Source organism: Ornithodoros turicata, chromosome 1 (assembly GCF_037126465.1).
Source record: "Ornithodoros turicata isolate Travis chromosome 1, ASM3712646v1, whole genome shotgun sequence".
NCBI lineage: Eukaryota > Metazoa > Arthropoda > Arachnida > Ixodida > Argasidae > Ornithodoros > Ornithodoros turicata.
Genome location: NC_088201.1, coordinates 147,163,555 through 147,183,960, shown reverse-complemented (window position 1 = coordinate 147,183,960; position 20,406 = coordinate 147,163,555). Strand labels below are relative to the sequence as shown.

Here is a 20,406-nt window from a genome sequence, read left to right as displayed (position 1 = left end):
CAAAGCGGGGCTCTGGATTCTAAACCAACGCAGTTGACATCCTTAGTTTACCCCAAGCTGTACTATTGTTGTCTAATCTGGGGAAACACCACAGCGGGCAACTACGATTAAATTGCAGTGCACGAAAAAAAAAAAGAAAGAAAGAAAGCCTGGTGTACGACAACCATGTCTACAGGTGCAATATGCTGGACCTTCGTTGCAAAGAGGCCCACCAGGGGTGCCACTACAATCCATCCATCCAGCCCCTCAGCTCCTTCAAGACATGCAAAATACAGTAGACAAAGTGTTCACTTGGAAATCAGGCATTTACACAAAATTGCCTTGCAAATTCAGTATCTTTTAGCGCCATCCCAAACATTTGCCATTACGGTATGAAATCCATCACTGTACCACCTTACAAGGTTCCACTGCTACGGACCAACTACAGAAATCAGCAGAAACCCTTCCTCTTCCGAACATTTTTCAGCTGATTGGAAATGGCCTTCCTGTGTCCAGTTAGAGACAGGCCACTCTGTTATGTATTTGTGTGTGTGTGTGTGCGTGAAAATGTGCACAGCTCGGTGCAATTGTGTATTTTATTTATGTGGTTGTGATTTGCTGTATGCTCGTAGTGGTAATATCTCAGTTATCGCACACTCTATTGGTGCTAGGCACCTCATCAGGCTGATGCCTGTTGTGCCTGGTAGCCTTATTTAATTTTCTATGAAATGAGATACTCATAAATTTATATGGCTTTTTTTTAACAGTGTTAGGGTGATGACTTCATGGAAGTGGAAGGAACAGGAGGGGAAGACATCTGGCAGTGGTCATGACAGTTGTCCGTCAGGTACGGGACCAATCTCTTTTATAAATGTGGTGCATAGCGTGAAGTTGTTACTAACAAAAACTTTTTGTTCCCTTTAAAGGAATCTACAGGTGGTGAGCACGCGTAAGGAATTTATATATCTCAATACAACATGGACCTGCTTGTTGCACATGAGATGTGTGACTCTATTTACACACACAAGCTTCTGCAGGTTCGATGCATGTATATTTTGAAACATGAAAGACAGAGTGCTAAAAATATATCTGATGTGAAAAATTGAGCAGTTCATTTCAGTACTTCTATCGATTAATTTTCAGCATTTTGGGAAAAATATAGTGATGGCAAGATTACCTGTGTTGTACTGCCAGACCATCTGCTATTGGAGTTCCATGTCCTAGTTATTATATATAATAGCTGTTTGAGGCTGTGACATATTTATTATGCAAGTTTTGTGCCTCTGAGTTCCTGCAAATGTGCTCTGCGGTGATCATACTGGACAGAGAGCTATACCTGTATAATAACAGTGACTAATGTTCTTCTGCCCATAAACCTATTCCTTGGGTACATCCGCACCCTTGGAAGTCGCTGGAGAGGTGTGTTAGCTTAGCTCAATTGGTAAGGGCCCTGGATCGGTAATACAGAAGATGTGGGTTGAAGTCCTACTACTGGCTAACCTTTCCAGTGACTGCCTTCTTTCATCATTCATTTCTTAGGCACTTGATGCTTTGTATGTATTTGTCTTTTCTATGTGTTCCAGTTTCAGAACATCAACTGCCATGTTCAAAAGAACTGGAATATGCCTCTGCAATCTGGAACCCATCCAAATATCTCTTAATGGATCAAGTAGAATTTGTACAGAACCGCACGGTTTGTTCTTCATGATTATCATCTTTTTTCCAGCGTCTCAGCCATTAAAGTCAATCTCTTTCTTACTCCTTTGATTACCAGATGAAAGGTATCAGGCCTGGCATTCTTTCATAAGTTATATTACGGTCACACTCCTCCCCACCCCACTTACTGTCAATCCCCTCACAAGTTACTTCCAAGACTTGATGACCCGCACAAAGTACTTGCTCCACCCACACAAACAAACAAAAATTCCTCTACTCTCTGCACCAGCTGATAGTGTCAAACTGGAATTACCTTCCTGCCCACATAGCATCAGAACAGAATGCATAGTCGCTTATTTCCAAGTGCTATGGTCGTTTTCAGGTCGGATGAGTTTCCTTGTGGTGGATGAAAGAATTTTCTGTACATCATTTTGTTATTTGTCTTTTTTTGATAAAAAAAACCTCCCCCCTTTATGTATATTCCTTCACAAGGGTCTTTGAAGTAAACAAATGAAATGAAGAGCTTCGTGATACTTTCATAGTTGGAGCATTTTTAACGGATATTTTAAAACAGTGGCTGCTAAAAATGTGCCAGACACCGTTACAAAGGATGCCGTCTGTATCAGATGAATCATGATTTTTCCCAGAAGCCCAATTTCCCTTCTCTTTTTTTTTACTTTGCATTAAACGTATCCCCCCCCCCCCCCCCGCACAAGACCAATAATGTATGACGCTGCATCACATATGCTATTTTGGAGCAATCTCTGCAGACATATTATGAAGATCTTATCTGAGTGCCACAATAAACTATATGAGCCACATTTCATGTTACATCACCTTTGACTACAACATGCCTATTTGAGTATTTGAGCAGCACAAGATACAAAGCTTGGTTCCTCAAGGTCTATGTCCTACTCGACCTGGGTGCGCACTTTGCACACAAAAGGAAGATTGAGAATGAAAAAATGGCTAGGAAGTAAGCAAACTGGGGTTTTATATCATGCATGGAAGATTGAGGTTTTCGATAGTCAACTTGTGTAGTGAGCACTTCTGGAGGACTGAGAGCAGGAACCGGAGGTCACACACAGAGCAGCCTGCATAACAGTCCGATTTACTTCCACATAACGATAATTAAAATACTTGAGGTGCTTAAACAATACTATTTGGGTGCTATCAGACAGCAAGAGTTCCAACAACGCTTACGACATATTGACTGAATGGGTGGACGAAAGGATGCGTCAGAACAGGATTGGATTTGTGTCTGTGGTGGAATTGAGAGCCCAATGTAATTCTTACCAGGCGGAGCAGGCTGATGAGATGGTGCTTTGTGTCAGGGATCAGCACAGTAGTTTATCCAGAATCCCAAGCATGGAGGAGTGTTGAAAAAAGTTCGAGGGGAGGGGGGTCATTATTATAGTTACATCATTACCGACATGTGTCTGCAGCTGAGATTGCACAGTGCGCACAGTGTAGGAGCATTGTCCCGGGAACCGTCTTCAGATAGCTCTTGATTCTTGATATCGCGAGGGTCAACAAGCAGAATCCATATCTAGGCACTGAAAAAAAGAACAAAGCGTAAAAACGCGCAACAAGGGGTCGGGGAGGATTTTACTTCTAAAGCGAGTTGTGGGTGCTCTCTCGAAGCGACGATGAAGACTGTTCCCCCCCTAAGTGCTCCAATCGCTTATAAATAGGTAATCCCACTGCATACTCCAACATGTCCAAGGGGAACCACCTGTTTTATATCAAAGGTCGCTTGTTTGTCAACTCTTTCTATAACCCTACTGCATGCAGAGCGCACATCCTATTTTATTTCACACTCTAAAATGTGCCGCTGTCCCCCTCCAGAGCTCCCCTTTATATGAAGGTTGCGATATATTGGGTGTTTATTTTTATTCGTTACAAAATTTTTATTAGAAAACTAGCAGAGCAAAGTGCTATTGCCAGGCTGGCATCCCCTTGAAGAAAGTATGCTACTACGAGATGAGTAATTACCTAAAATTCATTAATTAACTCTTTAATTAGGGGATTTCTTGCCAAACCGGGAGATCCGAATGAGAGACATCCTAGTTCAAAGCCATTCCACGTTTAAAAAATCTTGAACCGCGCACCTGTGTTATGATATCCAACCCCGAATTTTGATATGCAAACGAACCGAAACTGAAAATGCGCGCCTGAGAAGCGCATTACCTGCGCCGACGGATACTCGTCTGGACGGGAAAGCGGTTTACCTGTCCACAGGTCAGCACCTACTCCCATCATCTCTATCGCTCCAAATCACGTGGCCGTCTGACGTGAAATGAGGGCTGTACCCCCTGGTTCCAGATCGCCGCGGTTCCGGTTTCGGCTCATTTGCATATCGAAATTCGGGGGTGGATTTTTTCACTCACATGCCTGTTTCAGGATTTGTTAAACGTGGAATGGCTTACAGATTGGATGGTCTCTCATTCTGATCTTCTGATTTTGCCCGAAATTCCCTAATTAAGGAGTAAATTCATGAATTTTAGGTAATTAGTCGCCTTGTACTTGCGTATTTTCTTCGAGGGGATGTCAGCCTTGCCGTAGGACTTAACTGCATAAACGACATCTGTGTTGCTCCGCTAGTTTTTAAAATAAAAATTCTGTAACGAATAAAAATAAACACCCTGTACATGACTCATTTGAGATCAGCACACGCAAAAAAGGTATTTGTTCAAGATTGCTGAGCTGTGTCATATCCGAGTCGACTCCAGGTTGATTCTTCAGGCGAAGACTCACAGTGAGGAAGGTATGTCACTATTGTCTTCAAAATGAGGAAAGTCAGGTGATATGCTAAGAAACACCTCTCGTCACGGTGGTGCATTAATTCATCGGATTCGACTGTATGTGGTTTTTTTCAGCTCCGTGGCGTTACCGCATGAGACAAGTTGACTTTCCGAACTGCTGCCACTGCGGGGCTCTAGAAGACCTAGAACACATTCTTCTTCATTGCGCACACTGCAAACGTTCCCGAGCAGCACTCTCCGCATATCTTAATCGGCTGGACACTCGCCCTTCTCTCTCTCTCTCTCGAGATTGTTTGGTCCGTGGCCAAATCCAGCCCACCAACGCTCTGCACTCAAAGCTCCGCGACATTTTTTTACATTTTTTTTTATTTTGTAAAGCTTCCGGTCTTCCTTCTCTGGATCGAATGTCCCTGGACTGCGAAACCTTCGGACAGCATCATAAGGAACTGTGCCCGTAGTAGGCGCTGTATCGTCCCCTTGCATTTCCAGACAGCAAACCCGCTCGTCGCCAGTTGAGACAGCCGATATGCGTGAAATAACAACGGCTTAATAAGAGTAACTAGAGACAAGACAGTTCATGTTGGAAGCTGTGCTTCAAGACGAATCAGCCACAAGAATGTCACAGGCCGTGCTCTCGCGCATCGTCTTCGGTGTCCACAAACCAACCCACTAGCGCCACTACAGCTTTTATATCATGTAAAATTCTCTTTAATTCTATACCGGTCCTCTCAGCCGCCATTGCATGGCTTAAAGGGACAGTCTGAACCCCAGATGTGAAGTAAATAGGCATTATCAGATGATTCCTTATATCTTTCCGAGCCCCCATGCAAACTATTTCGTCTATATTCGGCTCCGACAATTTGAAATGTAATTTTAAAGTTGCACCTCTTGCCCCCGACTGAAAGCCGCACTTCGAACAGTCGTGGCTGCCGTCAGGAGCGTTCTCTTCCGGCCTTTGTGGCGTCTGCTCGGCTCCTCTCGGCGTGCTCTGCCTGTGTGTTGTGCTTTGTGCGTCGTCGTTCCTGGTTCCTGTACTTTCAATACGCATGGCATCCCTGCTTTTTATTAACAGCGACTGGTTATACTGCACACGTGACGGTGTTTTTCAGCAATGAAGAATAGGTGTTGTTTAGTGCATCGTGAGGACAAGAACGAAAACACAACGTGCGTGTCGTTTTTCGGATTTGCGGAGACTGAACCCTTAAAACAGTTGCGGATAGCCAATCTTCACCGTTCTGGATAAAAGCTCGGTGCCGTACCCATGCCTTTTGAAGCGACAAGTAAGTGTTATTAGGTGTCGACCTCGTTCTCGTGACAGATTTGGCCTACGCAGCATAAACATTTGTTAGGCGCCTTTCTCTGAGTTACAGCACCAACACCTGCATAATAAATGCCACGCACTACATAATTCTAGGTAACAGGTTATTAAACCAAATTGCAAATCCTAGCTGGGTCAAATCTCACCTGAAATTCTTACTTTGCGCCTCAACCAAGCGCTGCAAACAGTGACGTCACGGAGAAACAGAAACCAGATATCGATTAACCGTAGGATTTAATTGATTTTCTCTAAAACAGGGAAGCTTTCACCCTTTCCATTTTACGTGGATGATATACGTGCGGAGCACAATCGAGTGCAGTCCCAATCAGAATACCCTCCAGAGGTACGGACTGTCGCTTTAAACTCCCGGCTGACTGCGCCCAGGCTTTCGCACAGAGCAATGCCGAGTCAGATGTTTTGTTTCAGTGACACCATTATGCTTTTCTACTAGTTCTAGAAGTTCTAGTAGAACTAGAAGAACTAGTTCTAGTTCCTCTCCCGCTCCACTACACTGTATAGTGCACGGGGACCCACGAAAATGGCGGACCTCTTGACACAATGTTTGCAAACAAAATGCATGAATAACACGAACAGGCGCGACCTGAGTAGCAGACGACAGCCTTCGGAAGCGAAAACGAGGCGCCGTCCTGCGCATGCGCTTCTGCTTCATTCTACTAAGAATTTGGGCCGAATCCCCATCGAGTTTCAGGACGTGCATTCCTTGCACTGTTAAATTCGAAACACCCTTTAAGGTGTAATAAGGGAGTAATCAGGGTTATCTCTACGCTTACTTCCTTTTTACACCCTCACTGGAAGCACTGCTGTGTCTGGAGGATGTGAAATGGGTGTGATAGCTATGTGGAGACATTTTTGGTAGCAGGCTTGCACTCGTGGGTGTGAACAGGGTGTAAACAAGCAAAACACAGTCAGCCCTGCAAGCATTCCATACAGGATACCTCCTGTTCGAAGGACGTGCAGATACGGCACTAACCTTACGACCAGAACTTAAGCAACCAGTAGCTCACACTCACCATATGGTGACTAGTTAAATAGCAATTCTAAGTGACACAGCTAACATTGTCGTGAACATATAGGGAGAACGAGAATAAACGTGAACGAGGGAGAATGGCGCTTTAGCGAGCCCCCAAACGGTGTGGCTAAACCCCCTTCTTTTCCAGTGTACCCAGGTTACATTGCAGCTGTAACAATGACGCCGCCCCCGATTTCGCACCACCCCCGCCCTGTGTGCTTGCTAATCTGGATAAACCACTGGTTAGCGGGAAAGCCGCAGTCGTGACTTACATAATAATCGCTTATAATCGTATGATCGCTCGCGCAAATAATTTCCGCAACTATCGCAATGGACGAGCTGGCGGTGCTTCCGCCTGGGTTAGAAACTTTATGCTCTGATACATTCGTCAGACCGAGCGTCATCGGCATCAGAGATTGCTTTGAATCGTTCTAGCGCATGGAGGAAGGAAAATAAGGAAGGAGTGTGACGTCATTTTGCGCGATTCCGGAAGTTTGGGTGAGGAGAAGCAACTGGGACAAACAATCCTCCTCTCCCAGCTCTCCGCAGCTGTCAGAGGAGCTGTGAGTGCGAGTTTTGGTTTGCGATCGTGCGTTTCAAGGATCTTGAATTGCGTGTGTTTGCTGCAGTTGCACTTGAAACTTCATTTACATTCTTCAGCGTGTAGGAGATGCCGACCTGCAGCGTGCAACGCTGCAGATCGCGCTCTCTTCGCAAAGAGCCTGGAGTTTCATTCCATTCGTGAGTATATGATCAATTCATATGCAAGGAAACTGAAAGTTGTTAGTCAGAAATACTGGACTTTAAGTTACGGCTGATTATTGCTTTCGTCACTGTGTAGGTTTCCAAAAAACCCACAGCTAAGAGCAAAATGGATCGAGGCCTTGGGGAAAGACGTGAACTGGGTGCCGCCAGAGTGGAGCCGAGTTTGCTCGAAGCACTTTCACCCAGACGACTTCGTCCAAACGCAGTCTCTCGTCCGACTTCGTCCATGTGCAGTTCCCAGATTTTTCCCACAACATGAGGTAGGACGACATAAACGACGCAGAGCGCGCACGTGATACTTTTAATGCTTTCATCGTCAAATGGGTAGTCTAGCTTGACTGCTTGTTAGTTATCACGCTGGTTGCATGTCGCACGTGATATAAATATATCGTACTTTACGCTCAGTGGTACAGGAAGAAAGAAAATCATTTATCTCTATTTTCGCAAGGTACAGCGCTCTGGATACTTCAGGAAATATTTCAAACTAACAGATGTCCTCTATTTTCTTTAGCATGCTGGAACCACAAGTGGGGCTGAGGCTACAGTGGAAGGCACAATGGTGAGATAGTTATGCTTATCTTGTATTGTAGTGTACAGCAGCAAGAAGATACAGGATGTCCAGAAAACGTGTCATTGAATTTATAGAATCATGCGTCATAGAATCATGCGGCCAGCAGCATTTGTTCTTACTGGGTTCTTGCCACCTCCTGCTGTGCATATCATGTATCCTAAGCTTAACTATGTAAAGTTTTGGGATCTGAACTCTGAAACTTGCCAAGTAAAGATCACTTACCCCACCAATGTGAAGAGAGTGCTGAATTTACTCAAATTCATGAAAATTTACAGGAATATTAAGGAGCTATCGCATTGGAAGAAATAGCCAAAAATCATGCTCTACGGAGCTCGCACAGGATAGCGTGCGACGAAATTTTCACCAAAATCTTTGTCAGTCCGACAAAAGGAGGTTGGAAACCCAGCCCACGTCGGCATGGCAGAGAGAGATAACACAGACATAGCTTATCGTGTCTGGCTTCGGCTGGGGATCATGCATGCCTTCCCTCCTCCAATTTCAGGAGCTGTCACTTTTTCTACTATCACTCTGTGGGCTGGGTTTCCCACCTCCTTCCGTCGAACAGCGACTGCGCTGAAAAAGTCCTCGTGCGTTATGCTCAAGCACCCCGAGAAGAGTGATGTTCGGCTATTTTTTCCGATAGGATAGATCTTGAATATCACTTTCAATTATCATGAATTAGAGTAAATTCAGCACGCACTTCGGGGTAAAAAAGTGTCCTTTACTTGGCAAACTTCAGAGTTAACCTTCACAAAAATTTACACAATGCTTATATGCTTAACTGACATATATGCTTAACTGTAACATATACAAGCATATGATTACTGATCCTCTGTTACATGTAACTTGTATGGTTTGCGGACTGCATCACAGGCCTTGGCCTCGCAGTCCACAATGGTAGCAGATTCTTCAATGTAATTTGGGAACAATAAAGTCAAAGTCAAAGTCAAAGTCAAAGTAATAAAACTTATAGGATACATGACATGCACGTAAGGAGGTGACAAAAACCTAGTAAGAACGAATGCCGTTGACCTCATGATTCTAGGTGGCGTAGTTTTTTAATTAGAATACAATGACATAGTTCTGGGACACCCTGTATGCTTGTTTTTCACATAACAGCTTATAGCTAGAAACCGAGTGAGAAAGACCCATGTTTATCACATGATAACTGTTGGAATAACTGGTTCCATATGCTCCACAGGACATCCATACTGAAGACAGCACCCTGTCACACATTTCACAAGTGCCCCCTGTAGAAGAGGTATGAGGAGCTGTCACGTGCAACTGTGCCACCGTGGACTTATGCACATTGAAGCTGTAGGACCTGTAAGGCCTCATTCATGTGGGCTTTAATTTTTCAGGTTGCTTCTACATCATTCGCAACACCACTGCAAACACAGGGGCGAGCCATAGAGGTACAATAGCAGCAGCGGCATCACTATAGGCTGCATGTCACCCCCTCTCCCATAATGAATCTTTTTCCATATGTGATACACTGTACACAGTAGCATGGTCTGCAATACATAAAAATATATGTTACTGTACAGAAAGTGTAATACTGCTCCAGCACATCACCCCCTTCCGTCACATCACCCAGTGTGTACGGCAGGCCCCTAGTGATGCAATTGCATAGTAATCTGAATAGTGCATCTTGTGGTCTCATATGTGTTTTCAAATTCCAGACTAGCTTTGAGCTGCTGTAGGACCCTCTCACCACTATGGAAATGGAAGTGGTAATGCATCACTTTTTATAGTTTCTCCTAGACTTGTTTTGTAGTTCAAGTCATGCGTATTCATAGCTGGCTAACTCGCTATCCCCAAAATGAATACAGCGATGACAGTTGGGCACATGGCAAGGAACGCATAGAGCACTGAGTCAAGCGCTTACTTTTTTATGCAAGCTAACATAGTGCTTTTCACAGGATAGTTGCAGTCCTTCCACGGAACACCTCCCTCTTGAGCTGGTGTCCCAAATGAGCCAGGTGACACAATTGTAAATTAATATACCACATGTGGGGGTATATGAGTGTAAATACTAGGTACATAGGTATACACTTGGTTAAAGTGACAATCCAGTAACAAAAAAAAAGTTGTCTTCCTGATCTTCTGCCACAAGAATGTATATTTCATCTTCCTAACGGACCATAAAGGCACACTCACAATTGTCGTACAAAGTTCACCAAAATCTGCACATTGCGTCATTCCTGCTTACCATGCGATATTGCACTTGCATATGGTACGAAATATTCTCAACATGTGCAGAAAAGTTAACAAAGTTGTCGAACTCTATATTGAAAACTGGGGTGTAGAGTTGGGTCTTATTCCATTAACTGTAACACAGTGTAATCTCATGTGATATCAGGAAGAAAATGAAACAGAGGGAGCTTCTCAGGTATTTTATGAACACAAGACACACAACGGCCATGCTGAATGTACAGTGTTCTCCAGTGCCTGCAATTCAGGACTACCTTTGGTCTGTAACTATAGTGGTCATCGCCCTGAGTTTCAGAGTTTTAACGTAAGTGACAATGATGCAAAAGGGAGAAGGGGTAGAAAGGGGTTCCTCCAAACACAAGACACTAAGTACGTATAGTTAGTTCACAGCTATCGGTACGTGCAGGGCCAGCGTCTACTGAGGAGGGGGGGGGGGGGGGAGGGGGAGCGCAACTGTCCCCCTCCCCCTTCGAGTACGTGGAAAGGGCTGCCTAAAAGACAGAGTTTGGGCAACACGAATGCAGGGGGAATAAATATCCCACTGGTCCCCCTGGAAGTGAAAGGTAGATGCCGGCCCTGGGTACATGCTTCATATTATACATTAAGGTGCAAGCTCAGTGCACAAACACGTCCTGAATTTTTTTTAAATGTATTGAGTTACATGCTCTAATGAAATTTTAGCTGCTATGCTGAATTAATTTTGCAGGTAGTGGCTCCACCATCACTGATGAACCTCGTGACACAAAAGGTGAAATGAATACATACAGCAGCTTTTGGAGAGGAGTGAACTTATGTGCCTTATGCATCTGCATTCCTCACATTCTAGGGCACGTCACCAATTCCCTGTTACTCTCTGGTTGACATGCAGGCGGTAATATATTATCCAGCTTATGTGCTACTCAATAGGCTGTCAATTTAATTTTGTGTTCAGTTTACCAAGGTATTCTATTGCACTTGCTCAGCAGAAATGAAATATGTAAACCTTCATTTACATCCATTAGGCAATATGCAGGCTGACTTTCTTCTCCACACTTTACAGGAGAGTTCTAGTTCTCTCATGGGAGGTGCACCCTCTGTGGAGCAAGTTCAACAGGTAAAAGAAATTTGCCTTAAGTAATTGTTTCCGCAGCGTGTTAAATATTTCCACAGCTGCTAATGAGACCTGTTGCAGACCAGATGCAGTGACTTAAGCTAAGTCAGTGTAGAGACGCATTGCAGCTATTTATATGCACTGCGCACCCCACCAAGCAGGCCATAAAGCGCAGAATAAAATATTAGTGCCAAGGTTTTTGTGCTTCTCTGGGTTCTCCTTTGTTCACTGCCTCTGACATACAAGTTAACAGTTGTAGAGCTTGATGTTTTGCCTATATACTTAAAATAAATGAAGTAAATTCTACACTTGGGGTATCATCATCTCCCTATGCCATGATGACCTAGTTGTGCATATATGCTCTTTCATGTAATGTGACGTAAGTGCCCTTGGAAACCACAGAATATAGTAGCCCTTACGCTCCCACATTTGAAGTTTACTGTTGAGTGCTGTCGTAGTGGGGTCCCAAGTAGAGTTCTCTGAGTACATGTGGCTTTCTGAAAGGGCACCACATGCAAATTTCATGCAAATTTTACACATTACAATTTATTTGAGCAAATGGTAACTCTAGGGCACAAGTGGATCTGCACTCGAGGAAGACTCATCCCCTGGTTCTGGAAACCATGCAAGTCAGGTATGAATGGTGAATTCTATGTTCACAACCCCTAGCTGTCAGTTTTTTGCAATCATATTGGCATGACAGGGCTCCAAAAGGAAACAGCATTCCAATGCAAACACTTGTGACACAAAGAATGATATTCTAAATGTTTTTACCTATTTAGGTTGAAGAGGAAAGATTTACTTCCCTCCCTGGCCCTTCTACAAGTGCGCAAAAGTTATGGGTAAGCTCAGTCCCGTGTGTAGGTGCTGCAGACACACAGCTGCTAGCATTACGCAGTCATTCATCGTTCGGCAAAAGCCCCGGATCCTTCTGTCTTGCATGGTGTGTAATTTTAGGTTACAGAGCAGGTGCATATAGCCGCATCTGTATTTAAATCTATCCATACTGATTCTCTTCTCACATGGCAGAATGTGCATGCATTTTAACCTCACTGCTCGAAATAAAATGTATACTAAACACTTATGACTGATGATTCAATGATGATTTTACTAACATCTACTGACTCTGTCCTGCACAATGTACTCCTCTATGTGAATCAATAAACAAATGAATTTTTCTGAAATCAAGCATGTGTGACTATTTACCCTGAGATTATGCACCTTACAGAAGATGAACATGTTTTTAGCGAAATAGTTATATTTACATGTCCCTTCTGTTCATATGCAAATTAGCTATTGTTCTAAATAGGAATCATGACAGCAAAATAGTTATATTTACATGTCCCTTCTGTTCTTATGTAAATTAGCTATTGTTCTAAATAGGAATCATGACAGCAAATTACAACAGGGGGTAAGTTTGCAGTAGAATGGAAAGTTCTCTAGTATAATTGTTGTCTAAAATATTATAGACGGCGTAGTGCAGGCTAAATGTGAACCCCATTTTATTTATATATAACTATAAGCCTGTAACAGTTTTCTGAAGGCACATATCAGCTATACTATACCAGGATGACCAACCTCCTGAACCTGGAATTGTTGGGGAGAATGGTAGTAATATGTGCAGTAATTTTATCTGTGAGGTGTTTCTAATTATTGGGGAAAAAATATTACTCTGAAACGGTCAGGACTGCAAGAACAGTCTCCCTTCGTCAATATTTGTCATGACGTGCAAGAGGTCTGAACACTGAAAAGAAACGAAGTGCAAGGGTACAGGGGAGCTGGCACAATGTAAAACGACGATGAAACCTGAGACACTGAACAGAAAAAAGACGACACGACACGTTCTCAATGAATAAATGATGGGAAACGTCCCATTTATTCCTGTGACGACATCAGGTACAACAATGTGGTTTGCGCAAGCCCTGTAAACGGATTTGTGATTCATGTATCTGCAGTTCGTAAACTGGAGTACTGTGGGGACTAGAAAGCATTGTGAATATGTGATCTGGCTGAATTAAATTAAGACCAAAAAGCAGTACCAGAAGCAGGCATTTACAGACCACATACTGGTGTGTATACATATTCACGAGGCATGGCCCAACATCATTTCGAAGACAAGGATATAACATTTACGAGAAACTAAATTTCCTTCCCACTCGTGGTCGTTTCAAGTAGACCTGACAGTTCTATTAAAATGATAGAAAACAGTAAGGAGGGGTTTAGTAGACACCATGTATACATGCACCACATATATGCCGGTTTGAGTCAGTTTACGGGTCCTGTGCACAGATGACAAAGTGTGCTGTAGGATAAAACCTTCCCATCCTCACAAGATTCTAACAATGACATACCAAGTCAGAAAATGGAAAAATGTACATCACAAAAATTTATGTTGTATATGGATCTGTTTTAGGCAAAATCCACAGCTGATACTCCAGAGAAAGCCTTCTTAAGAGAACGGGTCAAGTGGTATACGTCCCTACATACCAAAAGCAGCAAACAGATAAAGAGACTTCAACAGGCAAATCGACGTTTAAAGAAAAGAAATGCGGGGCTGAAAGGTGTGATTAAGGATTTAACAAGACATGCTTGAGGATAATGTTGCAGTTTTGGAGAGCCTTGGTGCTACAAATCAAGAATTATTGAAAAGACAGGTTGCAAAACGCACAGGAAATCCCCTCCCCACACAGTACTCACCTCAGCTGCGAGCATTTGCATTGACTTTACATTTTTATTCACCTCGGGCCTATAACTATGTACGGAGTGTATCCGACACCTGCCTGCCTCATCCAAAAACACTGAGCAAATGGTACCAATCAGTTGATGGCAGGCCAGGGTTCTCAAAAGAAGCTCTGAATGCATTGAAAATGAAAGCAACAGAGAATAGCAAGTCAGGCTTTCCAACATTATGCAGTCTCATGGTGGATGAAATTTCAATCAGACAGCAGCTCCAATGGGACGGCAAACAATTCCAAGGCTATGTTGACATGGGCACTGGAACAGATGGCGATTGCTTGCCAATGGCTAAGGCAGCATTCGTGATAATGGCTGTGGCTATTAATGGAAGGTGGAAGGTCCCGTTGGGCTATTTTCTTGTTGATGGACTTGGCGGTGAACAAAGGGCTGACCTAGTACAACGCAGTCTTGTCCTTGCCCATGAAGTGGGAGCGACTGTTGTCTCCTTAACTTGTGATGGGGCACCGTCAAACTTCGCAATGTTTAGACAGCTTGGGTGCAACTTCAGTGACCCCAAACATTTGAAGACAAGTTTCCAGCACCCTGAAACAGGTGAAGTTGTTGTCGTTTTCATGGATCCTTGTCATATGCTGAAGCTCGTGAGAAATGCGCTGTGTGACAAGAAGATCATAATGAGTCCAGACGGGAATGCTATAAAGTGGAATTTCATCGAAAAGCTGCACAGTCTGCAACAGAAAGAGGGACTGCACCTTGCTAACCGTCTCCGCAGCTCACATATCGATTGGCGAAGACAACCAATGAAAGTCAGTTTGGCAGCTCAAGTTCTAAGTATGTCTGTTGCGGATGCCATTGCAGAATGTCGCACACAAGGGATGTATGGATTTGAAGAAAGTCAAGACACAGAACAATTTCTCCGAATCATTAATAATATTTTTGACGTCCTAAACTCAAGAAGTATGTATCAGAAGCACTGGAAAAAGCCACTGTGTTCAGCTAACATCTCTTCCGTTCAGTCCCTATTCAACATTGCAGACACTTACCTGTTCAGCCTGAGAGAACATCCAAATGGCATCCCACTACTGAAGACCAATCGGAAGACTGGATTCTTGGGCTTCAAAATTGCAATGAAAAGCCTACTTATTCTCTATGATCAACTGGTTGTGAAGAAAAAGGTCCTGATGTACATACCATCTCATAAGGTTAGCCAAGATCATCTCGAACTTTTCTTTGGTGCTATCAGATCCCATGGACGGTGCAACGACAATCCTAGTGCCCAACAGTTCGCCGCAGCATTCAAGCGACTGATTGTGCAAAACGAAGTCAGAGACATCACCACTGGCAACTGCTTGCCACAGGAGCACATTGCGATACTCCATGTGAGCAGTGCAAGAGCCGCACATTCTGAAGAGGTCTTGAACGGGACAAGCGATCGAAGGCAACTGCTGCCAAGCTGTGAAGAAAACTTGGGTTTTGATGACGACCACGATTACTGTCCTGATCCTGGGCACATTTCAGAATGCGGGGGAATGAGAGTTACATACATAGCAGGATTTGTTGTGCGCAAACTTCAGAAGTCCCTGCTGTGTGAAATGTGCATAAATGCACTAACTGCATCACCTTCTGAGGAGCCAACATATGCTCTTATATATCGAAAGAGCAGAGGAGGGCTGCTGTATCCATCTGAAAGTGTAATCAAAATTGCACAGAAATCAGAACAAGTTGTCCGGATTGTCAGTGCAGAAAATAGACTCACGGCCAAGAATATCCTTGCAACAATGACTTCCGAAGTGCTCCACAAATTCCTCGACTGGAGCCTTTTTCCCTTGCTCCGTGATCACATGTTCGATCAAAGTCCTTTAGACAATCATTATGTTTATCTCGTGAAGTGCGTAGCAGAGAAGTACATTGACATAAGGCTGCATCACATTAGCAAGGATACAACACAAAAACTTCACGTAAAAAGAGTGAGGCAGATGTTTACAAAGCTGACTCAGTTTAAAGGTCAGTAAATTAGGACTTTGCAGCTATTTCGAATAAGTGAACATGTTGCCACGTTGCATAGTTGTTGAGATTGTGGAGACAGCTGCCTTGTAACAGTGATCTTGCATGGCTTCGGCCCCAACCCCTTTTGTTTGTTTGTTTTTTGTTTTATCTGTGCTCTGAGACAAATGTATAGTGATTATGTATATAACTTATGTCATGCATCTGCACAAGCCATAGACATGTGATGAGGGAAACATCTCCTTGAGATTTAGAAATAAGCACAGGGACATGAGTTATCGGGAACACGGAAAAATACAAAGGAGCAGCCGAGGCAGATTACTTGCTGGTTTTGAGTCTGTCTCATCTGCTTCTTGGTATTTTTCCATGTTCCCCTTCATCCGTGTCCCTGTGCTTGCTTCTCAAACTCAAGATGTTTCCCTCATCGCATTCGCACCAGCTAACTTGCCTCCTATTTCTGTGCCTCATGAAACAAGAAAACGTTAAGTGTCCGATGTATGTACATGCGTATACTATTGTGATGAAGGAACGAATAACCGAGAGACACGGGACACGAAGACAAGCACAAGAGTTCTCAGTATACTATTGTATTGCACCCACATGTGCAATGCTTAGAAAACACTTGCAAAAGGAGCTGTCCTCCCCAGTAAATCATCCGGAGATGGGACACGACACATTGCATTTGAAAACTCATATGGATGGGGTGAGTATGTGGTACAGTGCATACAGGTGGCCAGTGGTGCTACCTTTTTTTCCATTCCGTATATATATATATATATATATATATAGATATATATTAATCACAGGAGACAAAGAAATGGTAGCAAGATAAGGAAGGTTATATTCATGGATAACACAAGTAGAAAAACTGATTTTTCTCAGCTACTTGCGTACAGCGCAGACATGCAGCATAACCACCCGTGCGTTCTGTACTTTCCCGGTTGCATCCAGCAGGTTACTCTCAGTACCGTGGTACAGACAATGAAACCATACTACGTTATGGAGCCAAATTAAACGGCACTGAATAGGTAACGCTAACAAGAACATCGTCGGATTTCATATCCGTTCCGCGCAGCTCGTGATTGCTTTCTCCAGTCAAATTTTCAGCACAATTGTTTCCCTGAAAGTTTTCAACGTGCGGCGACAATGCTACGAACTTTACCGTATCACTTGTGCGTCGGTTTAGTAATCTTAACTGCTAGTATCTCATATCTATCTCTTATTGCTAGCATCTCGCCGGGCGCCAGAAACCACCATTCACGCCGGCAGCTGCCCCAGTTAGTTTGTCCCAGTTGTGGCGAAGGCTCACCGCAGATTGGCTGCCTCCAGTCACCTGATCGATATGACGTCCTCATGACGCGTACTATATGTCGTCACTTCCACTACACATTTGTGATTCGGAAAGAAACGGTCGTGCTCCCTCCTTAGTTTTCCTTCCTCCAAGTTCTAGTGGCTGCGTCTCGAAGTTGCGGGCTCCTAAAAATAATCAGTTCCGCTCGCTTTTCAGTGCTCAAAACCATGCAAAAATGTAAGTTGCGTTGAATCGATGGCTTTGAAGCGCCACTTTATGAATAGTATATTCTCTTTTAACCTTTTCCACGAGCCGAAGTGTAAGAGACTAGAATGGATGCAGTTAGAAATCAGTGACAGGTAGTCATCGGTGTGGTAGCTGTTTTTAAGTCTTGTACCACGTTTTAGCGCTATAAAGTATGATCTCTATACACAATAGCAGGATGGAGAGAACGAAAGTACAAACAGTGAAGAAGGTGGAAGTAAATTTGGTTGCATTAAAATTGTTCTTTGAGACACCAACTTGTGACGAGGACGAAGGCTTGGTAGAAGTTCATTCCTGGTAAGCTGTCACTTGGTCTCAGTATGATTATAAAAGTGCTTTCCCAGAAACTGCTCATCATATCCAACCTCGCCATATGTATGGGACGTTCTATTTTATGGATTTTTTTCTTTCGGGGCAGTTTCTCTTTTCGGTCGAGAATAGATGTATGAATGAGTCTTGATATTTACTGTTTATGTTTATTTACTATTTATTTACTGTTTATGTTTACTTACTATTTATATTATTTACTGTTGATATTTACTGTTTATATTCACTGATAGTCTCCCTGTAGCTGCACTGCAGATTCTGAGTAGCTCCCTGCATGCGAAAGATGCTGGAGTTTTCCTGCACGAACAAGTGAGCTTTCCTTGTCACTGGAGTTTCCATGCAAATAATCATTTACTGCTTTATTATAGCACATGACATTGTGCATGCTATTAGTGAAACTCCGCTTAGTTAGCCAGAGGGTGCATGAAAAAATAAAAAAATAAATAAAAGTGAACACATTGTAGAATGCCTAAATCTACTCAGAGACAAAATAAGTAAATTAGTCGTGGGACTGCACACTACAGCATGTTAGACCTGATTCATGTTAAAACAAAGTGAAGAGAATTAAACAAGAAATATGCTGCTGGAGCGCTAAAAGGAAAAAGATACATTGTAATATAATTCCGACGGAGGATGTTAAATTGGCAAAATACTTTCTGGTGTGCAGGTTGACGAAATGCCCCTAACACCATGCATCTGATGCACAGGGGATTGACTTGAAGATGCCCAGCAGTTGCACATGTATGTTGGTAGGGTGGAGGCCGTCCGTGTTATTGATGCGGAAGAGGGAATTGCTGCAACGTTTACTGAGTAATGGTAAGTAACTGGTAGTAATGGGCTTTTCCTGGTTAAGTACTGGAAAAAAAAGTACTAACTACACTTTCTTAATAACTTTCATGGAGCTTCAGTGTGACACACGTCACAAATCTAATGAAGAAAACAGTGAGTGCCGCATAAGTTCATATTTAATGTTTTGTACTTTCTTTTATTACTTTGTAAAGACTGTTATAGAGCAGCTATGAGGCTTCTAGGTTTGGCATTCATATCTGTGTTTCACGGTCATGTGACAACCCGGTGGAGATGTCCTATGACTCCTAAAATGATCCATAAAAAAATACTGAATCAGCTATTTAATAGCGTTTTTTTTTGCAACGCTGAAATAAGAGAGCAGCATGATTGTGGGCTGTTCTCTACATCCATACGAAGTTTTATAGATACCAAATCTTGCATGTGGTCTTAATGATTTAACTCGCTAATTTCTCTGGAGTCCATTATGGGAGACTAGAAGAGTGCAAGAGGAGGACCCACCCTTTGCGTCCGCGCATCACGTTACTAATGAAGAGGCGTTATCTTAGAATATGAGTCGCAGGAAAACCTTTGTGGCCGAGGATGGTCACGTGACACTCGGACGCGAAGTGTGGGTCTGCCTCTTGTACTTTTCCACAGTGTCTTATCATGGTTTCGGTATGATTTTAAAGAAATGCAATAGACGAATAATTAAGAGCATGTGCAAGATTCGGCTTCTGTAATGCTTCGAATGAACGTAGAGAAGAGTCGCCTTTAATCATGTGACTCTGCTGTTTCAGCCTGGCAGCAAATATGTGGTTAAAGTGCAGATCCGGTTATTTTTGTTCATATTTTTTTAGAGGCCACAGGATATCTTACCGAGGCTCTCGCACGGACCGTGAAATAGAGGACTGGAAATGAAGCCGTCGTATACAGTTGCTTGCATAAGCTTGGAAAGCTCACACTTTGTACCAGCTCGTTCATGTGTGTGTGTTTGTTTTGGGACGGATCCAGAATTTTGCGAATCCGAATCCAATGAAAGTTCTGCGAATCCACGAATCTTTCGAACCCTTTCTTTAAATAAGAGTTTGAAAAGAATTTAAGTATCTAAGTACGGTACAGAATATGATATATTTGTTTAATGAAAAACAAGTTAAATAATTGTTCACTTTCACTAGAAAACATAACCAAATACTTCTTAAATCTAACTTCTTTTAACATGTTGTTCATCGACTAGAGGAAATGCATAAATTCTGGAGTCTGAATTGTTTTCATAAAACTAAGAAATAATCAAAAGCAAAACCATGCTACTTTTAAACCTGTAATGTGAGAGTGCCTGCTTGAATGTCAAGATACAGATGTTGTTGGTAGATTCGAATTCCTGAAGCTTAAAATCTTGCCTAGGATTCGAAGATTGGCGGACTCCGTTCTCACAACCGTAGTGGATATACCCAAAGTAGCTGAAGAGCACAGCGAAAAACATCGATATCTTTGTTTGTTAGCAATGTCGACATGCTAAAAAGCACAAGAGTGTTGTGCCAACTACCACCGAGAAAAACTTGGACGTGATGTGTCAAGAAACCTGACCGATCATTGATCTGTAATGTTTTGTGTATGATAAGTCACACGCGACATTTCTAGTCGGTGTATGT

The 20,406-nt window shown here is 43.0% G+C and overlaps 1 protein-coding gene across 2 annotated transcripts; it reads left to right on the top strand.

The window, feature by feature from the left end:
• Nucleotides 1-7,343: 7,343 nt before the first annotated feature.
• On the top strand, nt 7,344-11,169 carry LOC135370681 (THAP domain-containing protein 6-like). 2 transcript variants are annotated; one of them, XR_010415425.1, is made up of 8 exons: nt 7,344-7,489; nt 7,590-7,773; nt 8,025-8,072; nt 9,286-9,345; nt 9,446-9,499; nt 9,767-9,817; nt 11,005-11,046; nt 11,125-11,169. XR_010415425.1 is itself a non-coding variant. In XM_064604479.1 (6 exons), exons 1-6 carry the CDS (start codon nt 7,419-7,421, stop codon nt 9,785-9,787), a joined length of 438 nt encoding a protein of 145 aa, XP_064460549.1. In that variant the 5' UTR covers nt 7,344-7,418; the 3' UTR covers nt 9,788-9,918. The 2 variants fall into 2 exon arrangements, 1 of the variants encoding a protein (XP_064460549.1); XM_064604479.1 differs by lacking the exons at nt 11,005-11,046; nt 11,125-11,169 and having other exon boundaries at nt 9,767-9,918.
• Nucleotides 11,170-20,406: the final 9,237 nt, after the last annotated feature.

What these genes read in the sequence shown, in the direction of transcription:
- LOC135370681 (XM_064604479.1), top strand. Translation starts at nt 7,419, where the DNA reads ATGCCGACCTGCAGCGTGCAACGCTGCAGATCGCGCTCTCTTCGCAAA. An exon ending in CCTGGAGTTTCATTCCATTC is followed by an intron (nt 7,490 to 7,589) that starts GTGAGTATATGA and finishes GTCACTGTGTAG; the next exon opens with GTTTCCAAAAAACCCACAGC. An exon ending in CACAGGGGCGAGCCATAGAG is followed by an intron (nt 9,500 to 9,766) that starts GTACAATAGCAG and finishes TTCAAATTCCAG; the next exon opens with ACTAGCTTTGAGCTGCTGTA.